The 21812-nt window shown below is 44.5% G+C and overlaps 1 protein-coding gene across 4 annotated transcripts in view; it reads left to right on the top strand.

Moving 5' to 3' along the window:
- LOC144694522 (arrestin domain-containing protein 3-like) overlaps positions 1–21812 on the top strand; it is a 77963-nt gene that overhangs the window by 49862 nt on the left and 6289 nt on the right. For all 4 annotated transcript variants that reach the window (XR_013579770.1, XM_078565072.1, XM_078565063.1 and 1 more), the window contains exons 3-5: positions 7005–7155; positions 14454–14556; positions 20468–20724. Coding sequence is in view for 3 of the 4 variants with exons in the window: in XM_078565072.1 (XP_078421198.1) it covers positions 7005–7155; positions 14454–14556; positions 20468–20724 (511 nt within the window). In the remaining variant the exon portion in view is untranslated. The remainder of the gene's footprint in view (positions 1–7004; positions 7156–14453; positions 14557–20467; positions 20725–21812) is intronic.

The raw sequence follows: 21812 nt of genomic DNA, 5'->3' as shown, positions 1-21812 counted from the left end.
CTCAGCCCTGCTGTGCCATTCAATGAGATTATGGCTGATCTGAATGTTACCTCGACACCACATTCCTGCCTGCCCCCGGTAACCTTTCATCCCTTTGTTAATCAAGAATCCATCCAGCACTGCCCTAAAAATATTCAAAGACTCTGCTTCCACCGCCTTTTGAGGAAGAGAGTTCCAAAGTCTGTCAATGCTCTGAGAGAGAGAGTTTCTCCTCATCTCTGTCTTAAATGAGAAAGCCCTTATTTTTAAACAATGACCCCTAGCTCTAGATCCTCCCACAAGAGGAAACCTCCTCCCCACATCCACCCTGTCAAGACCCCTCAGGATCTTAATGGTTTCAATTAAGTTGCCTCTTACTCTTCTAAATTCCCGTGGATATAAGCCTAACCTATCCAACCTTTCCTCTTAAGACAACCCGCCTATTCCTGGTATTAGTCTAGTAGACCTTCTCTGAACTCCTCCTAATGCATTTGCAACTTTCTTTAAGTAAGGTGACCAGAGCTGTACACAATACTCCAGTTGTGGTCTCACCAATGCTCTGTATAACTGAGGAATAACCTCCCTACTTTTGTAATCAATTCCTCTCACAATAAATGATAACATTCAATTAGCTTTCCTAATTACCTGCTATACCTGCATACTAACCTTTTGTGATTCGTGCACAAGGACACCCAAATCCTCTGAATCTCAGAGCACTGCAATCTCTCACCATTTAGATAATAAGCTTTTTTATTCTTCCTGCCAAAATGAACGATTTCACAATTGTCCACATTATACTCCATTTGCTAGATCTTTGCCCACTCATTAACTTATCTATGTCAATTTGTAGCCTCCTTATGTCCTCTTCACAATTTATCTTCCTACCTATCTTTTTGTCGTCAGCAAATTTAACAACCATTCCTCCGGTCCCTTCATCCAAGTCAGTTATATAAATTGTAAAAGGTTGAGGCCCCAGCGCTGATCCCTGTGGCACACCACTCATCACACCCTGCCAACCAGAAAAAGACCCATTTATGCCAACTCTGCTCCCTGTTAGCTAGCCAATCTTCTACCCATGCCAATATGTTACCCCCTACACCATGAGCTTTTATTTTCTGCAATAACCTTTGATGTGGCACTTATCAAATGCCTTCTGGTTATTTAAGTATAGTACATCCACTGGTTCCCCTTTATCCATAGCATGTGACTCCTTCAAAGAACTCCAATAAATTGGTTAAACATGATTTACAAAACCATGTTGACTCTGCCTGATTGCCTTGAGTTTTTCTAAGGGCCCTGCTATAACGTGCAGATAACTTTCCCGCTTCCTTATTTGCCGCAGTGTCTGCAGCTCAACCTCCAGCTGAATAGCTGAGGCGAAGTTCCTGCAGCCCCAAACACTTACTGCACGTGTTTGCCCTGGATCACACTGGTATCCAGGAGCTCCCACATCCTGAAATTGCAGCAGATCACCTGCCCTGCCGTTTCCAATATGTGTTAATTAATTAATAATTGCTAATTAATAAAGCCTGCACCTCCCAATAGATTTTAGCAATGCCAGTAAACTTTACAATACTGACATAATTAATATTACCAGCTACTGGTTTATCTTCTCCTTCTGCTGCACCAAAGTGGAAATCAAATACTGAAGGCTGAAAAAGAATAGAAGAAAAAAACACTGCCTCCCCGCCTTCCACCGAACTCCCCACTCAGCACACTTGACTTCTTGCAGTAAACCATACCGAAAGCATCTCTTTCCCCCTGTGCACCAAATTCCCACTTTGAACCAATTTCTCAAATATACTCTCACGGCCTCTGTCTCACTCAGGCCAAGGTCTCCCCTCACAATTGATTTGGCAGCCTTGATTACACCTCCGATTTTCTTCTCTATGGAATAGATCCTCTTTTTCACCTGATGAAAATATCAAATATTATGCCCCCCCTGTGCAGAGCAAAACAATCTCTGCCGTATTTCAAATCATAAATGGTACCTTGGAGAAAGGAGGCCCTCCACTCTGATGATTATTCAAACACTTTCAGAAACACAAATCAATTCACAATTAATTAATTTGAAGTGCAGCTATTATTAACATGCGAGCAATGATAGTAACCTGTAACTACACAGCAAAGTCCCATAAATAGGATGAATAATCAGTTAGTTTGCTGGTTTTTGAAAGAATTTTTGTCAAAGCACTGAGAAAATCCCCTTTTCTTCTTTGGGTAGTGCCATGACATTTTTAATACCACCTGGCAGGTGGATAAGGGGCCTTAGTTTGAATATCACATTTCAAACACTCTACTGGACTGCCAGTCTAGGTTCCATGCTGAGTTGCTACAACAGGAATTGAATCCACAAACATCTGACTCAGAAGGAAATTGGCCAATAGATGACTTAACAGATAGAGAAGTAAGTTCTAAACTAGAATGCTATCCTGCTGTACCATTCGTTCCGAATTTCAACTAAACAACTTATTCTAAGATAAAAACAAAAAGCTAAAAGCTACTGCGGATGCTGGAAATCCAAAACAAAATAAAAACAGAATTACCTGGAAAAACTCAGCAAGTCTGGCAGCATCGGCGGAGAAGAAATCAGTCAACGTTTCGAGCCCTCATGGCCCTTCAGCAGAACTGAAGCATAGTTTCAACAAGGGAGAAATATAAATTGGTTTAAGGTGGGTGGGGGGGAAGAGACACATTGAGGGTGTGGTGTGAGCAGATAATCAAAAGATGTCAGAGACAAAAGGGTCAAAGAGGTGTTGAAGGTGGCGGTCTTTGTCTGAGAAAAGTGCTAATTAAGAATGCAAGACAGGATATTCAAAGTACAGCTCTAGTGGGGGTGGGGTGGAAGGACTAAAGGTTTTAGTTTTAGATTTAAAAATAATGGAAATAGGTGGGGAAAGAAGAATCTATATAAATTATTGAAAAAAAAGGCGGGTGGGGGGGGAAAAGAAACGGGGTGGGGATGGGGGGAGGGGGGTTTAAGATCTAAAGTTGTTGAATTCAATATTCAGCCCAGAAGGCTGTAAAGTGCCTAGTCGGAAGATGAGGTGCTGTTCCTCCAGTTTGCGTTGGGCTTCACTGGAACAATGCAGCAAGCCAAGGACAGACATGTGGGCAAGAGAACAGGGTGGAGTGTTAAAATGGCAAGCGACAGGGAGGTTTGGGTCTTTTTTGCGGACAGACCGCAGGTGTTCCGCAAAACGGTCGCCCAGTTTGCGTTTGGTCTCTCCAATGTAGAGGAGACCGCATTGGGAGCAACGAATGCAGTAGACTAAGTTAGGGGAAATGCAAGTGAAATGCTGCTTCACTTGAAAGGAGTGTTTGGGCCCTTGGACGGTGAGGAGAGAGGAAGTGAAGGGGCAGGTGTTGCATCTTCTGCGTGGGCATGGGGAGGTGCCATAAGTGGGGGTTGAGGAGTAGGGGGTGATGGAGGAGTGGACCAGGGTGTCCCGGAGGGAACGATCCCTACGGAATGCCGTCAAGGGGGGTGAAGGGAAGATGTGTTTGGTGGTGGCATCATGCTGGAGTTGGCGGAAATGGCGGAGGATGATCCTTTGAATGCGGAGGCTGGTGGGGTGATAAGTGAGGACAAGGGGGACCCTATCATGTTTCTGGGAAGGAGGAGAAGGCGTGAGGGAGGATGCGCGGGATATGGGCCGGACACGGTTGAGGGCCCTGTCAACCCGCATGGGCCCCAGCTATGCCTGTCTCTTTATGGGGTATGTGGAACATTCCTTGTTCCAGTCCTACTCCGGCCCCCTCCCACAACTCTTTCTCCGGTACATCGATGATTACTTCGGTGCTGCTTCATGCTCTCGTCGGGACCTGGAAAAATTTATTAATTTTGCTTCCAATCTCCACCCCTCCATCATCTTCACATGGTCCATCTCTGACACTTCTCTTCCCTTCCTTGACCTCTCTGTCTCAATTTCTGATGATAGACTGTCCACCAATATCCATTACAAGCCTACCGACTCCCACAGCTACCTCGACTACAGCTCCTCACACCCCGCTTCCTGTAAAGACTCCATCCCATTCTCTCAGTTCCTTCGCCTCCGTCGCATCTGTTCTGATGACGCTACCTTCAAAAACAGCTCCTCTGACATGTCCTCCTTCTTCCTTAACCGAGGTTTTCCATCCACGGTCGTTGACAGGGCCCTCAACCGTGTCCGGCCCATATCCCGCGCATCCTCCCTCACGCCTTCTCCTCCTTCCCAGAAACATGATAGGGTCCCCCTTGTCCTCACTTATCACCCCACCAGCCTCCGCATTCAAAGGATCATCCTCCGCCATTTCCGCCAACTCCAGCATGATGCCACCACCAAACACATCTTCCCTTCACCCCCCTTGACGGCATTCCGTAGGGATCGTTCCCTCCGGGACACCCTGGTCCACTCCTCCATCACCCCCTACTCCTCAACCCCCACTTATGGCACCTCCCCATGCCCACGCAGAAGATGCAACACCTGCCCCTTCACTTCCTCTCTCCTCACCGTCCAAGGGCCCAAACACTCCTTTCAAGTGAAGCAGCATTTCACTTGCATTTCCCCTAACTTAGTCTACTGCATTCGTTGCTCCCAATGCGGTCTCCTCTACATTGGAGAGACCAAACGCAAACTGGGCGACCGTTTTGCGGAACACCTGCGGTCTGTCCGCAAAAAAGACCCAAACCTCCCTGTCGCTTGCCATTTTAACACTCCACCCTGTTCTCTTGCCCACATGTCTGTCCTTGGCTTGCTGCATTGTTCCAGTGAAGCCCAACGCAAACTGGAGGAACAGCACCTCATCTTCCGACTAGGCACTTTACAGCCTTCTGGGCTGAATATTGAATTCAACAACTTTAGATCTTAAACCCCCCTCCCCCCATCCCCACCCCGTTTCTTTTCCCCCCCCACCCGCCTTTTTTTTCAATAATTTATATAGATTCTTCTTTCCCCACCTATTTCCATTATTTTTAAATCTAAAACTAAAACCTTTAGTCCTTCCACCCCACCCCCACTAGAGCTGTACTTTGAATATCCTGTCTTGCATTCTTAATTAGCACTTTTCTCAGACAAAGACCGCCACCTTCAACACCTCTTTGACCCTTTTGTCTCTGACATCTTTTGATTATCTGCTCACACCACACCCTCAATGTGTCTCTTCCCCCCCACCCACCTTAAACCAATTTATATTTCTCCCTTGTTGAAACTATGCTTCAGTTCTGCTGAAGGGCCATGAGGGCTCGAAACGTTGACTGATTTCTTCTCCGCCGATGCTGCCAGACTTGCTGAGTTTTTCCAGGTAATTCTGTTTTAACTTATTCTAAGAAGTAGTTCTAAAATATTGCTGATCTTGTGCTTTTGGCAGCGGTTGTGTTTCTGAAAGTGTTTGGATAATCGTCAGAGTGGAGGGCCTCCTTTCTCCAAGCTACTATTTATGATTTGAAACACAGCAGAGATTGTTTTGCTCTGCACAGGGGGGATAATATTTGGTATTTTCATTGGATGACAAAGGGTGATAGAGAATCTATTCGATAGAAAAGAAAATCGGAGGTGTAATCAAGGCTGCCAATTTGCCATCACCTGTTCCTCGCCCAGAAATAAAAGTTAAAATTACCCCCAGTGACTTTTGATCCTGAGGAAATAGTGACTCAGGGTATATAGTCGTTGCAATATTTGGAGCAGGCACAGAATACTGAAGTGACTCATGATGAACCTTGTTGTGTCATTATCAATCTTTCACGGTTGCATTGCCTCCAAAGTCATCAGTTACAATACCCTATCCTTGCTCCTATCTGTTTGAGCACCAACTGCAGTCTCCTGTTTGTGTGGACTCTAATTTTAAGTTTTGGTGTTCTCCCTCAGATGCCCTTGCCCTCTTTATTGGTGATTGTGTGCCATATTCTCCTTTTGCAGGAAGTAAACAAAAGGTTAAAGGAAAATAAGTGCCATGGAAACTAACTTTTCTGTTTTGAGTACTTGCATCTTATGATGAGGCTCAGTGCATTGTCTATTTTAAATGAACTGTCCTTGAGGACTGGCAGAAGCCCTTGTGGCAGTTAACAGAGTGGTTATATATTCAAATTGTGTTTTATTGTTTGTGGAGGATGATCTTTGCACAAGTAAGTTTCCCTGAGACCCAAGTGATGAGAGAGAAAGGGCATGAGGGGCAAGATGAATGAGGCCTTTGTTAGTGGTACAGGATGTAGATTGGCAACAGGACTTACATTGGTCACTTGTGTAAAGTCATTAAGCTTCATCTTGCACAATGTGGCTGTTTTTGGCATGGGAGAGGTTGCACTGGCTACTTTAGCAAACTCTCTCTCTGTATGGCCTCAATGACTCTCTCTTATGGGGCTTCTGGCCACCAATACTTAGCAGTCGATTCCTTCTTGCCCTGACTAACAAGCAAAAGATGGTAACAGAAATGCGATCTTAAAGCTAACAGGAAAGGATGATCAGGCTTGGTCTCTTTTCTCTTGAAAGGGAAGGCTGGGGATAACCTAATCGAGGTCTTTAAAATTATAAAAGGTTTCATTAGAGTAGACATAGAATGTCTCCACTTGAGGAAAGAGCAAAACTAGAGGCCATCAATATAACATAGTCACCAACAAATAAAATTGGGAATTCAGAAGAAACTTCTTCATCTGGAAATGGTGAAAATAGAATTTGTTCCCACAGGGAGTGGCTGAGGCGAATAATATAGATGCATTTAAGGGAACCCTTGATAAAGGATATCAAGTAGAAGGGAATAGTGGGTTATGCTGATATAGCTGAATAAGGAAATATGGGAGGAGGCTCAGGTGGAGCATAAATGCCAGCATGGGCTGTTTCAGTGCTTCATATTCTATGTAATGAAGTGGAGACTGCAAAATCAAGTGGGGATAGCACACTAATGTCTGAAAGTAGAAAGAATAACCTATAGTATCATTTCAAGACTGATTCTTATAAAGGACAGCTTTAGTATGCATATTATTCTATTGATGTTAAACAATTTAAATTAGTATTCTGTTCTGTGTCACTGATGCCTTTTCTCCCTGACAGACCACCACTTCCTGCCTCCTTCAAAGGTGCTTATGGCAATGTGAGCTATTGGATGACAGCCAAATTGCACAGGCCATGGAAACTGAGAATAAAAGTGAAAGAAATGTTTACAGTATATGACCAGATTGATATTAATGTTCCTTTACTGTTGGTAAGTTCTTTGGAATTATGTGGTACACTTGGTAAACCAGGGAGTCAGTTTTCAAACTGTTGCACCAGTGCCCTGGGTCTCCACTTACAAAACACTGCCTGACATCTTCTGGGTAGGGCATTTTTTTATTCTTTCAGGGGATGTGGGCATCACTGGCAAGGCCAGCACTTGTTGCCCATCCCTAATTGCCCTTGAACTGAGTGGCTTGCGAGACCACTTCAGAGGGCAGCTAAGAGTCAACTACATTGCTGTGGGTCTGGAGTCACATGTAGGTCAGCAGATTTCCTTCCCTAAAGGACATTAGTGAACCAGATGGGTTTTTATGACAATCAGCAATGGTTTCATGGCCATCATTAGACTTTTAATTCCAAATTTTTATTGAATTTGTTGAACTCAAATTCCACTATCTGTAGTGGTGGGATTTGAACCCAGGCCCCCAGAGCATTACCCTGGGCCTCTGGATTACTAGGTCAGCAACAACACCATTATGCCACCACCACCTCATGGGGGAGGAAGTTTTCACCAAAAGAATTATTTAACTATTAGAGTTGTATTTATAAACAGGCAAATAAACAAACATGCAGCTTCAAGCAATTCAGATGAGTACTTCAGATAATCATTTAAAATACAGATTGCAGAGAGGAGTATTTGATGCTGATAGTCACATTTAGAGTGGGTCCCAGACATTATTCACTCTGAAAATTCAGCACCAGCATGTCATTATGGAGATTATGGAAGGGGTGATTTTCTGCAGGGGTTCTCCAGTTCACCTGCTGTTACTTCATCAAAAAAGTTGCAGAAACCTCACTAGTATAGCCTAAATGCCTGTTACACCATTTTTTCTGTATTTTCATGGCTTTTCCAATAAGTTACAACAGATGAGAGGGAGCACCCTTGCAAAAATTCTCCAGTTTGGGGTAGGTGTTTCTCATTTGGAATTAGATGTTAAGCAGTCACCTGGGTGGAAAAGATTGAGGAAACTTGAACGAACTGTAAATCTGCATTTCGACAAATTTGGTTTGTTAGGCAAGCTGAAATTTTAATTTCAAAATATTTTCGTTTTTACATTTTATATCTCTGGTGTTTCTGCCTGGAAGTCAAAGGAACTGAGTCATACCTTGAATGTTTAAGAAATAAAGACAACGGCATGGATCTTCACTCTTGAGTTGGGCAGCATGAATCGGGAAATCTCCTGGCTTGCTGCACCCAACTCAGGAGAAACTCCCCCGAATGGCAGGTTCCAGGTGTGGGTGGGGGTGCGGGACGATGTCAGTCCTGTCAACCCCGGATGCAGATTGGAAGTGGCCACAGGGGCTGCCAAGTGCCAAGACAGGCTGTTTAAAAGGCCCGCCTTTGTTCTCTTGGACTTGGTCCCAGTTGCTTTGTTGGATATTAGGCCCTCTAGCCCTCACCTCTCTCACCCCATCACCTCACCACCCATGCCAACCCATGCCTAACTCACCCCTGCCCATGGCCTCTTATAGCCCCATGTCACCTTAATGCCAACCCACTCAACACCCTTCGCCCTTATACCTTCCATGCCAATGCACCCAGTGTCTACCATGGGTGGACCTTAGGAACCATGTTGAGATGAAAATAAATAAAGTTCTAAATATCTATTACAGCCTATTTATTAAAAAAAAACTCCCATTCATGAAAGCCCATTCAAAACATTTAAGTCCCCTGAAGTACTTACCCTTCTAAAAACAAACAGTTGTGTTCATAACTCCACATCAAAGGCAGCTAATCCTTTCATAACCTCTTTGAGCTGTCAATCAAACTGTGAACTTAACAACCCCCATTTGTGATAATGATAGCTTGTGGTAAGCAGCTAACCATTCATGATGATGTAATGAAAGCCCTTAGGGTTATGTCAACAAGCAGCTATTGGGCTGGATTTTCTTGGCTCGGTGCTCAGCAGGGGCGGTCAGGAAGCTGACCACCACCTGCGATCGGCTCCGCACTGCAATTTCATGCTGGCGGGCCCGTTAAAGTCCACCCAGCGTGGAGTGCGAATGGCAGTGCTCAGCGCTGCCTGTGCAGGCGGGGGAAGGAGGGCGAGCGGGCCTAGCACAATCTTCGCTCATGAGCGCGAAAGAGCGCTTCAATCTCCCTGATGCATGGAGCTGCCTCGGGGAGATGAAGCACTGTTTATAAAAACAAATAATAAAGGAAATAAAATTGTCATAAAACATGTCCCTTCATGTGACTCTGTCACATGAGCTGGGACATGTTTTTAATTCAAAAATAAAGTTTTTATTTGATGTTTATTTGCTTTGGGAAACCTCATTCCACCCATGGATGAGGTTTCCTAAAAATGTAAAGGCCACTTGGCCTTTTCGCCTGCCCGCCAACCGTAAACTGTTAGGTTGGATGGGCAGCGTAAATTTGAATTTAATTAGATTGTTGATGGCCTTAATGGGCCGAATGAAATATCGCGAGACTGCATGATAACAACGGGGCGCTTGCCCGAGTTCATCGCGCGTCATTTTACGCTCGGGTACACGCCCACATGCCGAGCATAATATTCTGCCCATTGTAACTGCTAGAACATTTTTTTCAACTCTCACAGCCTATTTTGTTTAATTTTTTAAAGGATGGGGATTTAAATAACAACAGCTTTTTTTTTTTAACCACTCACTGACACAGGCAGGCTCTTTTACATAATTTTTAAAGGCCTGGTCACTTAAATAACTCCGCAGCTTGACACATCTACAAACCTTAATCGCCCTTCAAGAGCATTTATCACTACTCTAGAGATTCAAAATTTCCACACTGTGGGATAAGACCTTTGCTGCAGTGAAAATGGGCTATGTTTGAACTCAGCACTGTGTTCAAACGGCCCTGCTGCGTTTGGGTTTCCCTCGCGTAAGTCACGTCCTTTTCCACTACCAGCGAAAATGCGACCTGTCAGAAATAGGGTCAGAAGTTCCGGATCGAGGGTCCACCTGCCATTTTGGTAGGCTTGTGGAGTCTCCATGACTCTGCAAAATCCAGGCCAATGATTTACATTGGGCTCTTAATCCAGCACATCTAAATTTACCAATTAATTGAAGGAACTGGAGGTTTAATTCACAAGGATTCTGTTAACAATTAATGAAATGAAAGAAACAAATACAACATACTTGATTGATATATTAATTTGAACAATAAGCAGTGAGCATCATTAAATTCAGTACGTGGGAGCGGGCCAGGGATATTAAAATATATATTCTCTATCTGCAAGTAAGACTGACACTGGTTAGTAATGTTTTTTATATTGCTGCAAGAAGCAGGATCTGAGGAGTGAACCTGGGCCAGGTAACGGGATCAGTTTGGCAGTTTCACAGGCAGATAAGAAAGGGCTTTCCAGCACCATAGGCTTGAGGTGTTTTTGATTACCTTGACAAGCTTACTAATTTGCTTATTGTTAGCCTACCAGCCTTGCTTTCTCTAAGGTCGCTCCCTGTCCTAGCCATGAACTTGCAACCTCCTCTAGTGTTTCTCCCATCTCCCCTCGTCCTCTTTGAATTCATCATGTCCATGAGACTCACCTTCTGCTCTCCATTCCCAGTAAACTGCTGACCACCCAACTTCCCTTTCTATCCCCCAGCTTAGCTATTGTTGTTAATGATTCTCTCTTCCCAGGTACCGTATTCATCCTTCAAATCTGCCATCATCACCCTCTACCACCCCATCTACATCCTCCATTTCCTCTCCAAAGTCCTTGAAAATGTTGCTGCCCCCCCCTCCCGCCCAAATCATCTGTACTCACCTTTCCAGGAATTCCACATTTAAATCCCTTCAATCACATTTTCACCTCTTTCACTGTACTCAAACAACTGTTATCAATGCCCTATGTGACCGTAACAAAAAGAAAACTACCACTCCTTGTTCTTCTCGCCCTTCAAGCTTGACCACACCATACTATTCCAACAGCTCTCCACCATTGTCCACTTGGATGATACTGGGCTTAGCGGGTTCCATATCCTTAGTTATCTAATTGTAGTCAAAGAGTCACATTCAATGGCTTCTCTTCTCACTCCTGTATTGTTTCCCCTGGGTGTCTCCCAATGATCTATCTTTGGCCCATTCCTTTTTTCGTGTATATGCTGCACCTCAGCAATATCATCAGAAAACACAGTATTAGTTTCTACATGTACTCTGACAATACCCAGATATATTGTACCACCACCTCTTTTGACCTCTCCATTATTTCTAAATTGTCACATGGTTTGTCTGACATCAAATACTGGATGAACAAAAATTAGGTCCAACTACATATTGGGAAGACCAAGGCCATTTTCTTTGGTCCCTGCCCCAAACTACATTCTTCAGCCACTGACTCCATCCCCCTTCCTGACAACAGTCTGAGGCTGAATCAGACTGTTCCCAACCTTGATGTCATATTTGACCCCAAGCTGAGCTTCCAACCACATGTTCGTATCATTACTAAGACTGTCTAGTGTTCTCTCTGTAAAACCACCTGACCATTCCTGCCTCCATTCATCTACTTCTCAAACCTTCATCCAGGCCTTTGTTACCTCTAGACTTGACCATTTCAAGGGGGAAAAAGTCATTGTGTGGATAAGCAGATGGGGATGTTAGTAGGTGAGGATCATGAAATGCAACTCAGGCAGTTGTTGAAAAGGGTGATAATAGGAACATGAAGGTGATTGACATGTTTGAGGATATTTTGGCCATTTTCAAAGTAAGGATTCTAAAAAAACTCAAATCAGGATTTGAACTCAAATAAAGCAAAACATACTCTCATACATGCTTGAAACAAAAAAAAAATCAAGAGAAAAGCTGGTTTATATCCTACATGGAAGTTGTTTACCTTGAGACTAAATGACTAAATTTATATAGCGACTTTAATGTAGGGAAAGGTCCCAAAGTGCTTCTCAAGAATGCTATCAAATAAAATTTGATGTCGAGTTACATAAGGAGATGTTAGGGCCAGCCTCTCATCTTTCACCACCTATAAACTTGAGGTCATCCAAATCTCTGCTACCCTTGTCCTGTGTTTGATCACTTGTATTGGCTCTCAGTTAAACTAAACTTCTTATGCTTGTTTTCAAATCCCTCCATGGCTTCACTCCACCCTATCTCTGTAAACTCCTTCAGCCCTACTACCCTCAGATTAATTTATCTAACCCTGGCCTCTTGCGCATTCTTGATTCTAACTGCTCCACCATTGCTGGCTCTGCCTTCAGCTACCTAGGCCCTAAGTGCTGAAATTCCCTCCCTGAACTTCTCTACCTCTCTTTCCTCCTCATAACCAACCTTTTTGGCAAAGCTATTGCTCGTCTGCCCTAACGTCTCCTTACGTGACTCGACATCAAATTTTGTTTGATAACACTCTTGTGCATGAAAGGCGTTATATAAATTTAGTCGTTTAGTCTCTTGAGGTAAACAACTTCCATGTAAGATATAAACCAGCTTTTTTGTTTCAAGAATGTATGAGGGTATGCTTTGCTTTAAAAAGATTTGAGTTTTTTAGAATCCTGACTGACAAATGGCCAAAATATCCTCAAACATGTCAATCACCTTCATGTTCCTATTATCACCCTTTTCAACAATTGCCTGAGCTGCATTTCATGATCCTCACCCATTAGCACCCCCATCTGCTTATCCGCCCGATGACTTTTTCTGCCCAACATAACTAGCTTGTCTACAGCTCAGTCTGCCCATTGCTGGTCCTCGACTTTTGTATCCCGAACTAATATATTCCTATCATTAATTTCGCACCCACCCTGTTTACCTTCCTAATATCCCTTTCACCTCTAATAACTTTCCCTTACCCTCCCTCCCCGCTCTTTCAGTACCTAACATGCCTCTCCCCTTACCTCCTGTTATACAGCCCTGATTTGTAAACCAAAAGCAGTGCAAGGCATTTTTTTTTTTTTTGAAGGTGTTAATGCCGAGGAGCAGGCCTGAAAGGTCAACAAACTGTGTAAAACAGAATGTGTGAGCAACTGAGAATCATATGAGGAGCCAATGTGTAGGACATGGGCCGAGTGCCAGATACAAGAAACCCATCCAGGCCACACAAATCAGGCCAGCAATGGGTTCTCTTTTGCAGGTTTTTCAGGCCGATCCTCTTCCTCCTCCTGGTTCAAATGTACCCAAGAACCTTCCTGCTCCAAGGCCTCCATGATGATGTCTCCTTGTAAGATAACGACACATAGCAAGCATCTATCTTTGACCTGGAAGGAACTCAGGAAGAGCAGCTGTGAACATTTGCTTTAAAGAGTCCTTCATGGACAGCAGCCCATCCCACTCTATGATTATGACCCCACATCCACAATCTGGGATAGGGCCTATGTCTTCCATCTCACACCCATTGGCCAAACACGTCAACCAGAATTTCTGCTCTAAAGGCTTTTTATGATTTGAAATATAACTAATTTCCCTATCAGCACAGTTATTTCAATAGCACAATTGAGAGCCTTATTTAAACTTTACAGATGATTTCCCAGGGCTCAGGATACTCGGCAGGGAAAGGTGGGATTGGTGGGAGTGTGTACTGCTGGCTCCCAAAACTAAGCGTCTTTTCCAGCGCTTCTTGTGGGCCAGGAAAGGAGAAATGGTCCTGCCATTCAGTCCTTTAAGGAAGCCGTCAGCTTCTCCTCTGCCAATCGTTGCATCTCTCATGCAGTCACCATCGACAGCTTCCGCACTCCAAACCCGAACACCAATACTGCTCTATGTTCAGTGCTCTTTGCTGCAATCGCTGTCGACTTTTCCCCACCCCCAAACCCAAAGCACTGACCTCTCTGTGCCACAATCTGCATCGGCTTCTGCCACCCCCTCAGGTCACCTATGATTGTTGGGAAAATGTTCCCTGATTGTGGCCTTCTGCCACTGGTTTTTTCTGTTTAGCAGTCAGCCAAGTTGTATATTTGGCTGGCTGCGAAGCCAAGAACAGAAGACAACAAAGATAATGAGGTCCTGCCATTAAATTCATCAGTGCCTCTTCCTGCCTTTGCTGAGTTCTCCAGCTACTTTCAGCCATCCCGTCACCCTCCCCGCCTCCCAATAAATATCAAGGCCAACATGCCTGTAATAAAGTTCTCAGGACAAATCAATAATATCCTGACTTAAAAATTATAAAGCTAGAGATTTTCAAGTAATTGCTCTTAATGAGGGGAGATTACCTAGGTGTGTTATTTGTTATCAAAATCTTTAACCTGTTATAAGACATAGGTGAATGATTCTGCCCCACCCTGCAAACAGAGGAAATCTTTGACCATCTTGAAAGAGTTGAGCTTGATGTAAGCAGAAGTATTTACTGTGCTTTCTAATGATTTTTACAGTCACCACAGGTAGCTACAGAAGAGAAAACTATTTGTTGCTGCTGCTGTGCCTCAGGCCCAATATCCCTAAGTGCCAAAATTGAACGGAAGGGCTACACATCAGGTAACAATCTAAAAGCTGTGATGGTCTTGTCATACTGCGAGTATCTATAGTAACCTAATATTGAAAGTCTTACATGTGCAGGAACTTACTGTTTAATCACTGCTAATTACTTTCACCAGTCCACATGATTTCTCTTATGGTTTCCTGTAGTAACTAAACCATCTATACTTACCACGTACTTACCTGTGATTGAGACTCCTTTCTCCTAATTTGCTTCTCTACAATAATTGAAAATAGTCGCTTAGAGTAGAGAACTTGATTTATGCTGAAAAAAGAGACATGTTGTCAAAGTTTTGCATCTTGCACTCATCAGGACAGATGTAAAAATGCCAAATTTCAAAGGGAGCATCAATTTATACTGCATGAGAGAAGGGTGCTGATTAGTTGGCACGTCCACTCTGGTTGAGGCGTTGCCATGGAGAATGCACCAGGGGCCCTACATGCTTTTAAGAATACAAAGAATTACTCAACTAGGCCCATGCTTGCAAAACTCATAACATAATGAGCCTGAACTTCCTCGAAGTGGCAATCAGCAGCAGATTGCCACTCCATTTCCAGTTTCTTATCTTAATTTTTTCCCCAGCCTGTCTCATCCTACCTTCTGACTTAGGCCGGGTGAGATCCAGGAAGTGAAGCCCGTCCCTGGGGCCAGTGTCGAAGTACAGCTGAGTCAAAGGGAAGGGGGCCACGCCTCTTTTTTTACACATCTCTAGCTGCCGTAAATCAGGTAAGTTAAAGTTTCATTGATGTTTAAAGGTCCTTGACAAGCGAGGGAGAAGGTAAATGTCCAAGGATAGGAATTGAGGGGTAGAAGGGAGCGGAGGAGGTGAGGGGGTGGGTCAGAGGTCGGGTGGGGGTGTCGGGCCTCAGGGTGCTTTGGAGTCAGGATGGAGGGGCGCATGGTGGAGGTGAGAGTCGGGCCTGACAGTTGGGGAAGGGTCTGCATGGGGATTTGAGAATCCTGTTGGTTGGAGAGTTCCTGTCAGAGGTCTTAGTCCTTTGGGGGTGGGGGGAGTTCCTATGGGAGGTTGTAGTCTCTTGTGGGTGGCGGGGGGGGGAGATCTTGTCAGGAGATTGTCGTCCTATGGGGGTGGGGGGAGGGGTCAGGGGTTGTTGGGGGAGTCACTGGTTCTGTACAATAGTTATCCAGAAGTTAGAAGTGGTTTTAATCCTTCTAAGATTTTCTGGGTAACTATTCATGTAACACAGTCAGAACCATCCGAGGTTTATGATTTGAATCACATTTTCAAATGGTGTCCAGTGCAGGACAATTGCCCAGGGGAAGTTTGCACTTCCGGGCAATTGCCATGCAAACTTTACCCGGGAACTTCCAAAGGGGATTCCCCAGCGCATCTTTGGAGTACCCCCACCTCCTCCCATTACGATGTCCTGGAGCTCAGAAGTTATAGCCCAATGTCTAATGTTTGATATGATTCTGCAATCGAACAGCACTAGCTGAACAATCCCGAGTGAGCCACTTTGCAAGTTCAACATCATTTTAAATATTCGCACACTTATGCTTGCTAGAAGCTACATATATTCATCTTGGGAACCTGTCCTCTGCAGAGAAAAGGAACATGTCCAGACATTGCACTGTTTTAAATTAAACAAAATCTTGGGAGACAATAGTTCCTGGTGCATTTGCCATGGCAACACCTCAACCAATCAGAATTGACTTGCCAACCAATCGGCACCCTTTTCTCATGCTGTATAAATAGTTGCTTCCTTCTACATCTTCTACATATTGCATACATGTTAAAATGTTTATATATTTTCATGATGGTTTTTAACTATTTTTACACATCATTGTAATGTTTGGAGAATCAGTAATTTGGTGTTATAGCTCTATATCTGTGTTGAGAGCCAATAATTAGTTCCCCAGGTACAATCCTCAAGGAAAAGGAGTTTCTTCCTTAAACATTACCACATGATTTCTGAAATCTTTCTTTTCGTATGAGTGTGTGCTCGGTGGTGGGTAGCGGGGGGGTGGGGTTGATGGGTGAATTGGCCTTTGTCTCCAGAAGGCCATTTAAAAGTGTTGGGATGAGTGTTCCTGGCCCTTTGCCTCACTGACCACATGGAAGCGTTTCTGTGCATTCAAACACAGAGGTGGCTAGAAAAGATGGCACCGTGGTCTTACTACACTGACTGATGTTGATGGTCCACAGGGAGTTGGGAACAAGTTGAAGATTTAAAAGTGGGCCTCTTCTAATTTTGTGACAAGTAGGATCTTCTGGTTGTTGATGCAGATTAAACAGCAAGAATATTCCAATGTGTGAGACCCAACATGCAGCCTGAGGGGCCTGCCTCTTCCAGCCCCAGCATTAGGTCCCTACTTTTTTTTTTGCCCCATTTACATTGACCAATTTACACTTTAGCTCCAAGTCCAAGCCATATGATGGGGGTGTTACTGATTTGAGCAACTTTGGGTTTTTGTTAAATTGAACTCAGAAGTGATTAAATCAAAAGAACATAGATTCTAGCTCCCCGCATGCCACATTTGTGGAACAGTGGGGTTTGTAGAGGACACCACAGAGGAAATTTGGTGTAATTGTTAGAATGGTTTAATTAATATCAGCACAGCAGTGCAGGTGGCAGTTTCCAGGGAATCCCACAGCAGTGAGGGTATTGGTCAGTTTAATTGCCAGCCCCTCAGATACAGGAAGCCAGACAGGATCAGAGCTAAAAGATTAGCAGATAGAGCAAGCCTTACCTCAAAGCAATTTAACTTCAGCCTCTCCTCGTTTTCAAAGAAAATAATAAAATTATGTCATACAGAACCATTTATTAGGTTAACTTTTTCCTCATCACTCTTTTATTTCTTGAAACCTGGCTGGCTACCTAATCCTAGGCCAACTTTCTCCTTAAAGGAGATGTACCTCCTCACTGCTTCATGCAGCAGTCCTTGTTTAAAATTAACCTTGAACATTAGTTTTCCTTTTCTTTTGTGTTCTCAGTCCACAGGAAACTGAGGGGATTGGCATAACCTCTGACACTACCCCATTCAAACATGGGCAAGGAAACCTCCTGCTGATTACCACATACCGCCCTCCCTCAGCTGATGAATCAGAGCTCCTCCATGTTGAACATCACTTGGAGGGAAGCACTGAGGATGGCAAGGGCGCAGAATGGGGGACTTCAATGTCCATCACCGAGGGTGGCACTGTAGCACCACCGCTGGCCGAGTCCTAAATGACATAGCTGCTAGACTGGGTCTGCAGCAGGTGGTGAGGGAGCCAACACGAGGGAAAAACACACTTGATCTCACCTTCACCAACCTGCTTGTACAAATGCATCTGTCCATGATGACAGTATTGGTAGGAGTGACCACTGCACAGTCATTGTGGAGACGAAGTCCCGCCTTCGCATTGAGGATAACCTCCATCGTGTTGCGTGGCACTACTACTGTGCTAAATGGGATAGATTTCAAACAGATTTAGCAACTCTAGACCGGGCATCCATGAGGTGCTGTGGGCCACCAGCAGCAGAAGAATTGTACTTGAACACGAACAAGATCTGTAACCTCATGGCTTGACATATCCCCCACTCTACCATTACCGTCAAGCCAGGGGATCAATCCTGGTTCAATGAAGAGTGCAGGAGGGTGTACCAGGAGCAGCACCAGGCATACCTAAAATGAGGTGTCAACCTGGTGAAACTATAAAACAGGACTATTTGCGTGCCAAACAGCATAAGCAGCAAATGATATACAGAGCTAAGCGATCCCACAACCAACGGATCAGATCTAAGCTCTGTGGCCCTGCCACATCCAGTCATGAATGGTGGTGGGCAATTAAACAACTCACTGGAGGAGATGGCTCCACAAATATCCCCATCCTCAATAATGGAGGAGCCCAGCACATCAGTGCAAAAGATAAGGCTGAAGCATTCGCAACAATCTTCAGCTAGAAGTGCCGTGTGGATGAACCATCTCAGCCTCCTCCGAAGGCCCCCAGCATCAGAGATGCCAGTCTTCAGCCAGTTCGATTCACTCCACGTGATATCAAGAAACGGCTAAAGGCACTGGATATCGCAAAGGCTATGGGCCCTGACGATATTCTGGCAATAGTACTGAAGACTTGTGCTCCAGAACTTGCCACGCCCCTAGCCAAGCTGTTCCAGTACAGCTGCAACACTGGCATCTACCTGGCTACGTGGAAAATTGGCCCAGGTATGTCCTGTACACAAACAGCAGGACAAATCCCACTCGGCCAATTACTGCCCCATCTACTTTCGATCCTCAGTAAAGTAATGGAAGGGGTCATCAACAGCGCTATCAAGTGGCACTTGCTTAGCAATAACCTGCTCACTGATGCCCAGTTTGGGTTCTGCCAGGGCCACTCAGCTCCTGACCTCATTACAGCCTTGGTTCAAACATGGATAAAAGAGCTGAATTCCTGAGGTGAGGTGAGAGTGTGACTATCCTTGACATCAAGGCAGCATTTGACTGAGTGAGGCATCAAGGAGCCCTAGCAAAACTGGACTCAATGGGAATCAGGGGGAAAACTTTCCGCTGTTTGGAGCCATACCTAGCACAAAGGAAGGTGGTTGTTGGTGGTTAGTCATCTCAGCCTCAGGACAGCGCTGCAGGAGTTCCTCAGGGTAGTGTCCTAGGCCCAACCATCTTCAGCTGCTTCATCAATGACCTTCCTTCCATCATAAGGTCAGAAGTGGGGATATTCGCTGATGATTTACCGATGATTGCACAATGTTCAACACCATTCGCGACTCCTCAGATACTGAAGCAGTCCATGTCCAAATGCAGCAAAACCTGGACAATATCCAGGCTTGTGCTGACAAGTGGCAAGTAAAAATCACACCACACAAGTGTCAGGCAATGACCATCTCCAACAAGAGAGAATCCAACCATCGCCCCTTGATGTTCAGTCATTACCATCACTGAACCCCCCAGTATCTACATCCTGGGGTTACCATTGACCAGAAACTGAACTGGACTAGCCATATAAATACTGTGGCTACAAGAGCAGGTCAGAGGCTAGGAATCCTGCAATGAGCAACTCACGTCCTGACTCCCCAAAGCCTGTCCACTATCTGCAAGGCACAAGTCAGGAATGTAATGGAATACTCCCTACTTGCCTGGATCAGTGCAGCTCCTAAAACACTGAAAAAGCTTGACACCATCCAGGACAAAGCAGCCCGCTTGATTGGCACCACATCCGCAAACATTCACTCCCTCCACAACCAATGCACAGTAGCAGCAGTGTGTACCATCTACAAGATGCACTGTAGGAATTCACCCAAGGCTCCTTAGACAACACCTTCCAAACCACGACCACTACCACCTAAAAGGACAAGGGCAGCAGATAGATGGGAAAACCACCACCTGGAAGTTCCCCTCCAAGTCACTCACTATCCTGACTTGGAAATATTCGCCGTTCCTTCACTGTCGCTGGGTCAAAATCCTGGAACTCCCTTCCTAATAGCACTGTGGGTGTACCTGCACCACATGGACTGCAGCGGTTCAAGAAGGCAGCTCACCACCACTTTCTCAAGGACAACTAGGGATGGGTAATAAATGCTGGCCCAGCCAGCGAAGCCCACATCCCATGAATGAATTTTTTTTAAAAATCACAAAGCTGCCAAATAAACTGGTCAGCTGCAGCACTGTGCATCTATTGTAAAGGCACCATAGGAAGCATCCAGTTGGGATTTTCTTTCCCTTTGTTTTATCTGTCATTTCATGATCCCTGTCCATCAGCCATGGCAAAACTACTAATCAACTGAGATACCTTTAGTCCTTTCTTAAAGGCTTGCAGAATTTGTTCCCTCCATTATGATTGTCCCCTTTAATTCCCCTAACTTAACTTCATTTCTTTTTCAACTAGACTGCTGCAGAGTCCAGATGTAATGTACAATATAACATACATTGTGGGTTTTGTTCCTTCTACAGGTGAATCGATTCGAATATTTGCTGAAATTGAGAATCATTCTTCCCGCAATGTGGTGCCAAAGGCAGCCATTTATAAAACATGCACCTTCCATGCCAAAGAAAAGAAAAAAATGACTTCAGAACTTGTAACCAAATTGGAGGGAGAGCCGGTGTTGGCTGGCAAAACAGAAAGTTGGAATGGAATGGAACTGAAAATTCCACCTGTGACTCCCACACTGATGAACTGCAGCATTATCCAGATGGAATACTCACTGATGGTAGGTGGTTTTTGAATTACCGTTTGGTGCTAACAGTGCATATGGTAATGCCAAGCCTTTAAAATAGAAGCCTTACCCTACTGTTTCTCTCATCTTAGTTGTTCTCACTTTGTAGTTTCTTTGCCTTCACCATCCACATCCTCCACCCTGAGCCCCAAACCAGCTCAATGCTTTGGTTTGGTTCCCAAAGGGCACTAGAACATCTGACCCAGTGGCTCCAAAGTAACCAAAATGTTGGCTGCTTCCTCAGGCTGCATCAGTCATAAATATGTAATTGTTTCAGCAGTACTACACTAAAGGAAAAGGTGACCACCATAGTTGAAATGATGACACCCGAAAAGGTACCACCAAATATTCCTCAAAGCCTGGGATACATGCCTTACGTTGATGGGCTACTGTCTTCTCGGGACCTTGTCAGTACCAATTGCAATTGTACGACCAAGGGCAATCATTTTTAATGATGTCATCCACAGAAACAGATGTCTGGCCATCTGTTTCTGTTGATATAGTTCACAGATGGCCTCATTATTAATGCTTAGCTGAGTTCCAAGACACTGAAATGGATTAGCTCAGCAGGGATTTGTTTTCACAGGCTGAAGTGAAATGTTTGCTTTGATTGATTTACTTCTTTGTGAGGTTATAATAAGTCACTCTTTCTTTGAACTGTTTCATTTCAATGTCCGTATGTTCATTTGGACAAGATTCATCTCGGGTCCAGGACACCACTGCAGGAGTTCCTCAGGGTAGTGTCCTCAGCCCAACCATCTTCAGCTGTTTCATCAATGACCTTCCTTCCATCATAAGGTCAGAAGTCGGGATGTTCACCGATGATTGCACAATGTTCGGCGCCATTCATGACTCCTCAGATACTGAAGCAGTCCATGTCCAAATGCAGCAAGACCTGGACAATATCCAGGCTTGAGCTGACAAGTGGCAAGTAACATTCGTGCCACACAAGTGCCAGGCAATGACTATCTCCAACAAGAGAGAATCTAACCATTACCCCTTGACGTTCGAAGGCATTACCATCACTGAATTCCCCACTATCAACATCCTGGGGGTTACCATTGACCAGAACCTGAATTGGA

This window comes from Cetorhinus maximus, chromosome 2 (assembly GCF_964194155.1).
Source record: "Cetorhinus maximus chromosome 2, sCetMax3.hap1.1, whole genome shotgun sequence".
Lineage (NCBI taxonomy): Eukaryota > Metazoa > Chordata > Chondrichthyes > Lamniformes > Cetorhinidae > Cetorhinus > Cetorhinus maximus.
Note: the sequence above shows the minus strand (reverse complement) of the source record. Positions and strands in the feature narration are given on the sequence as shown.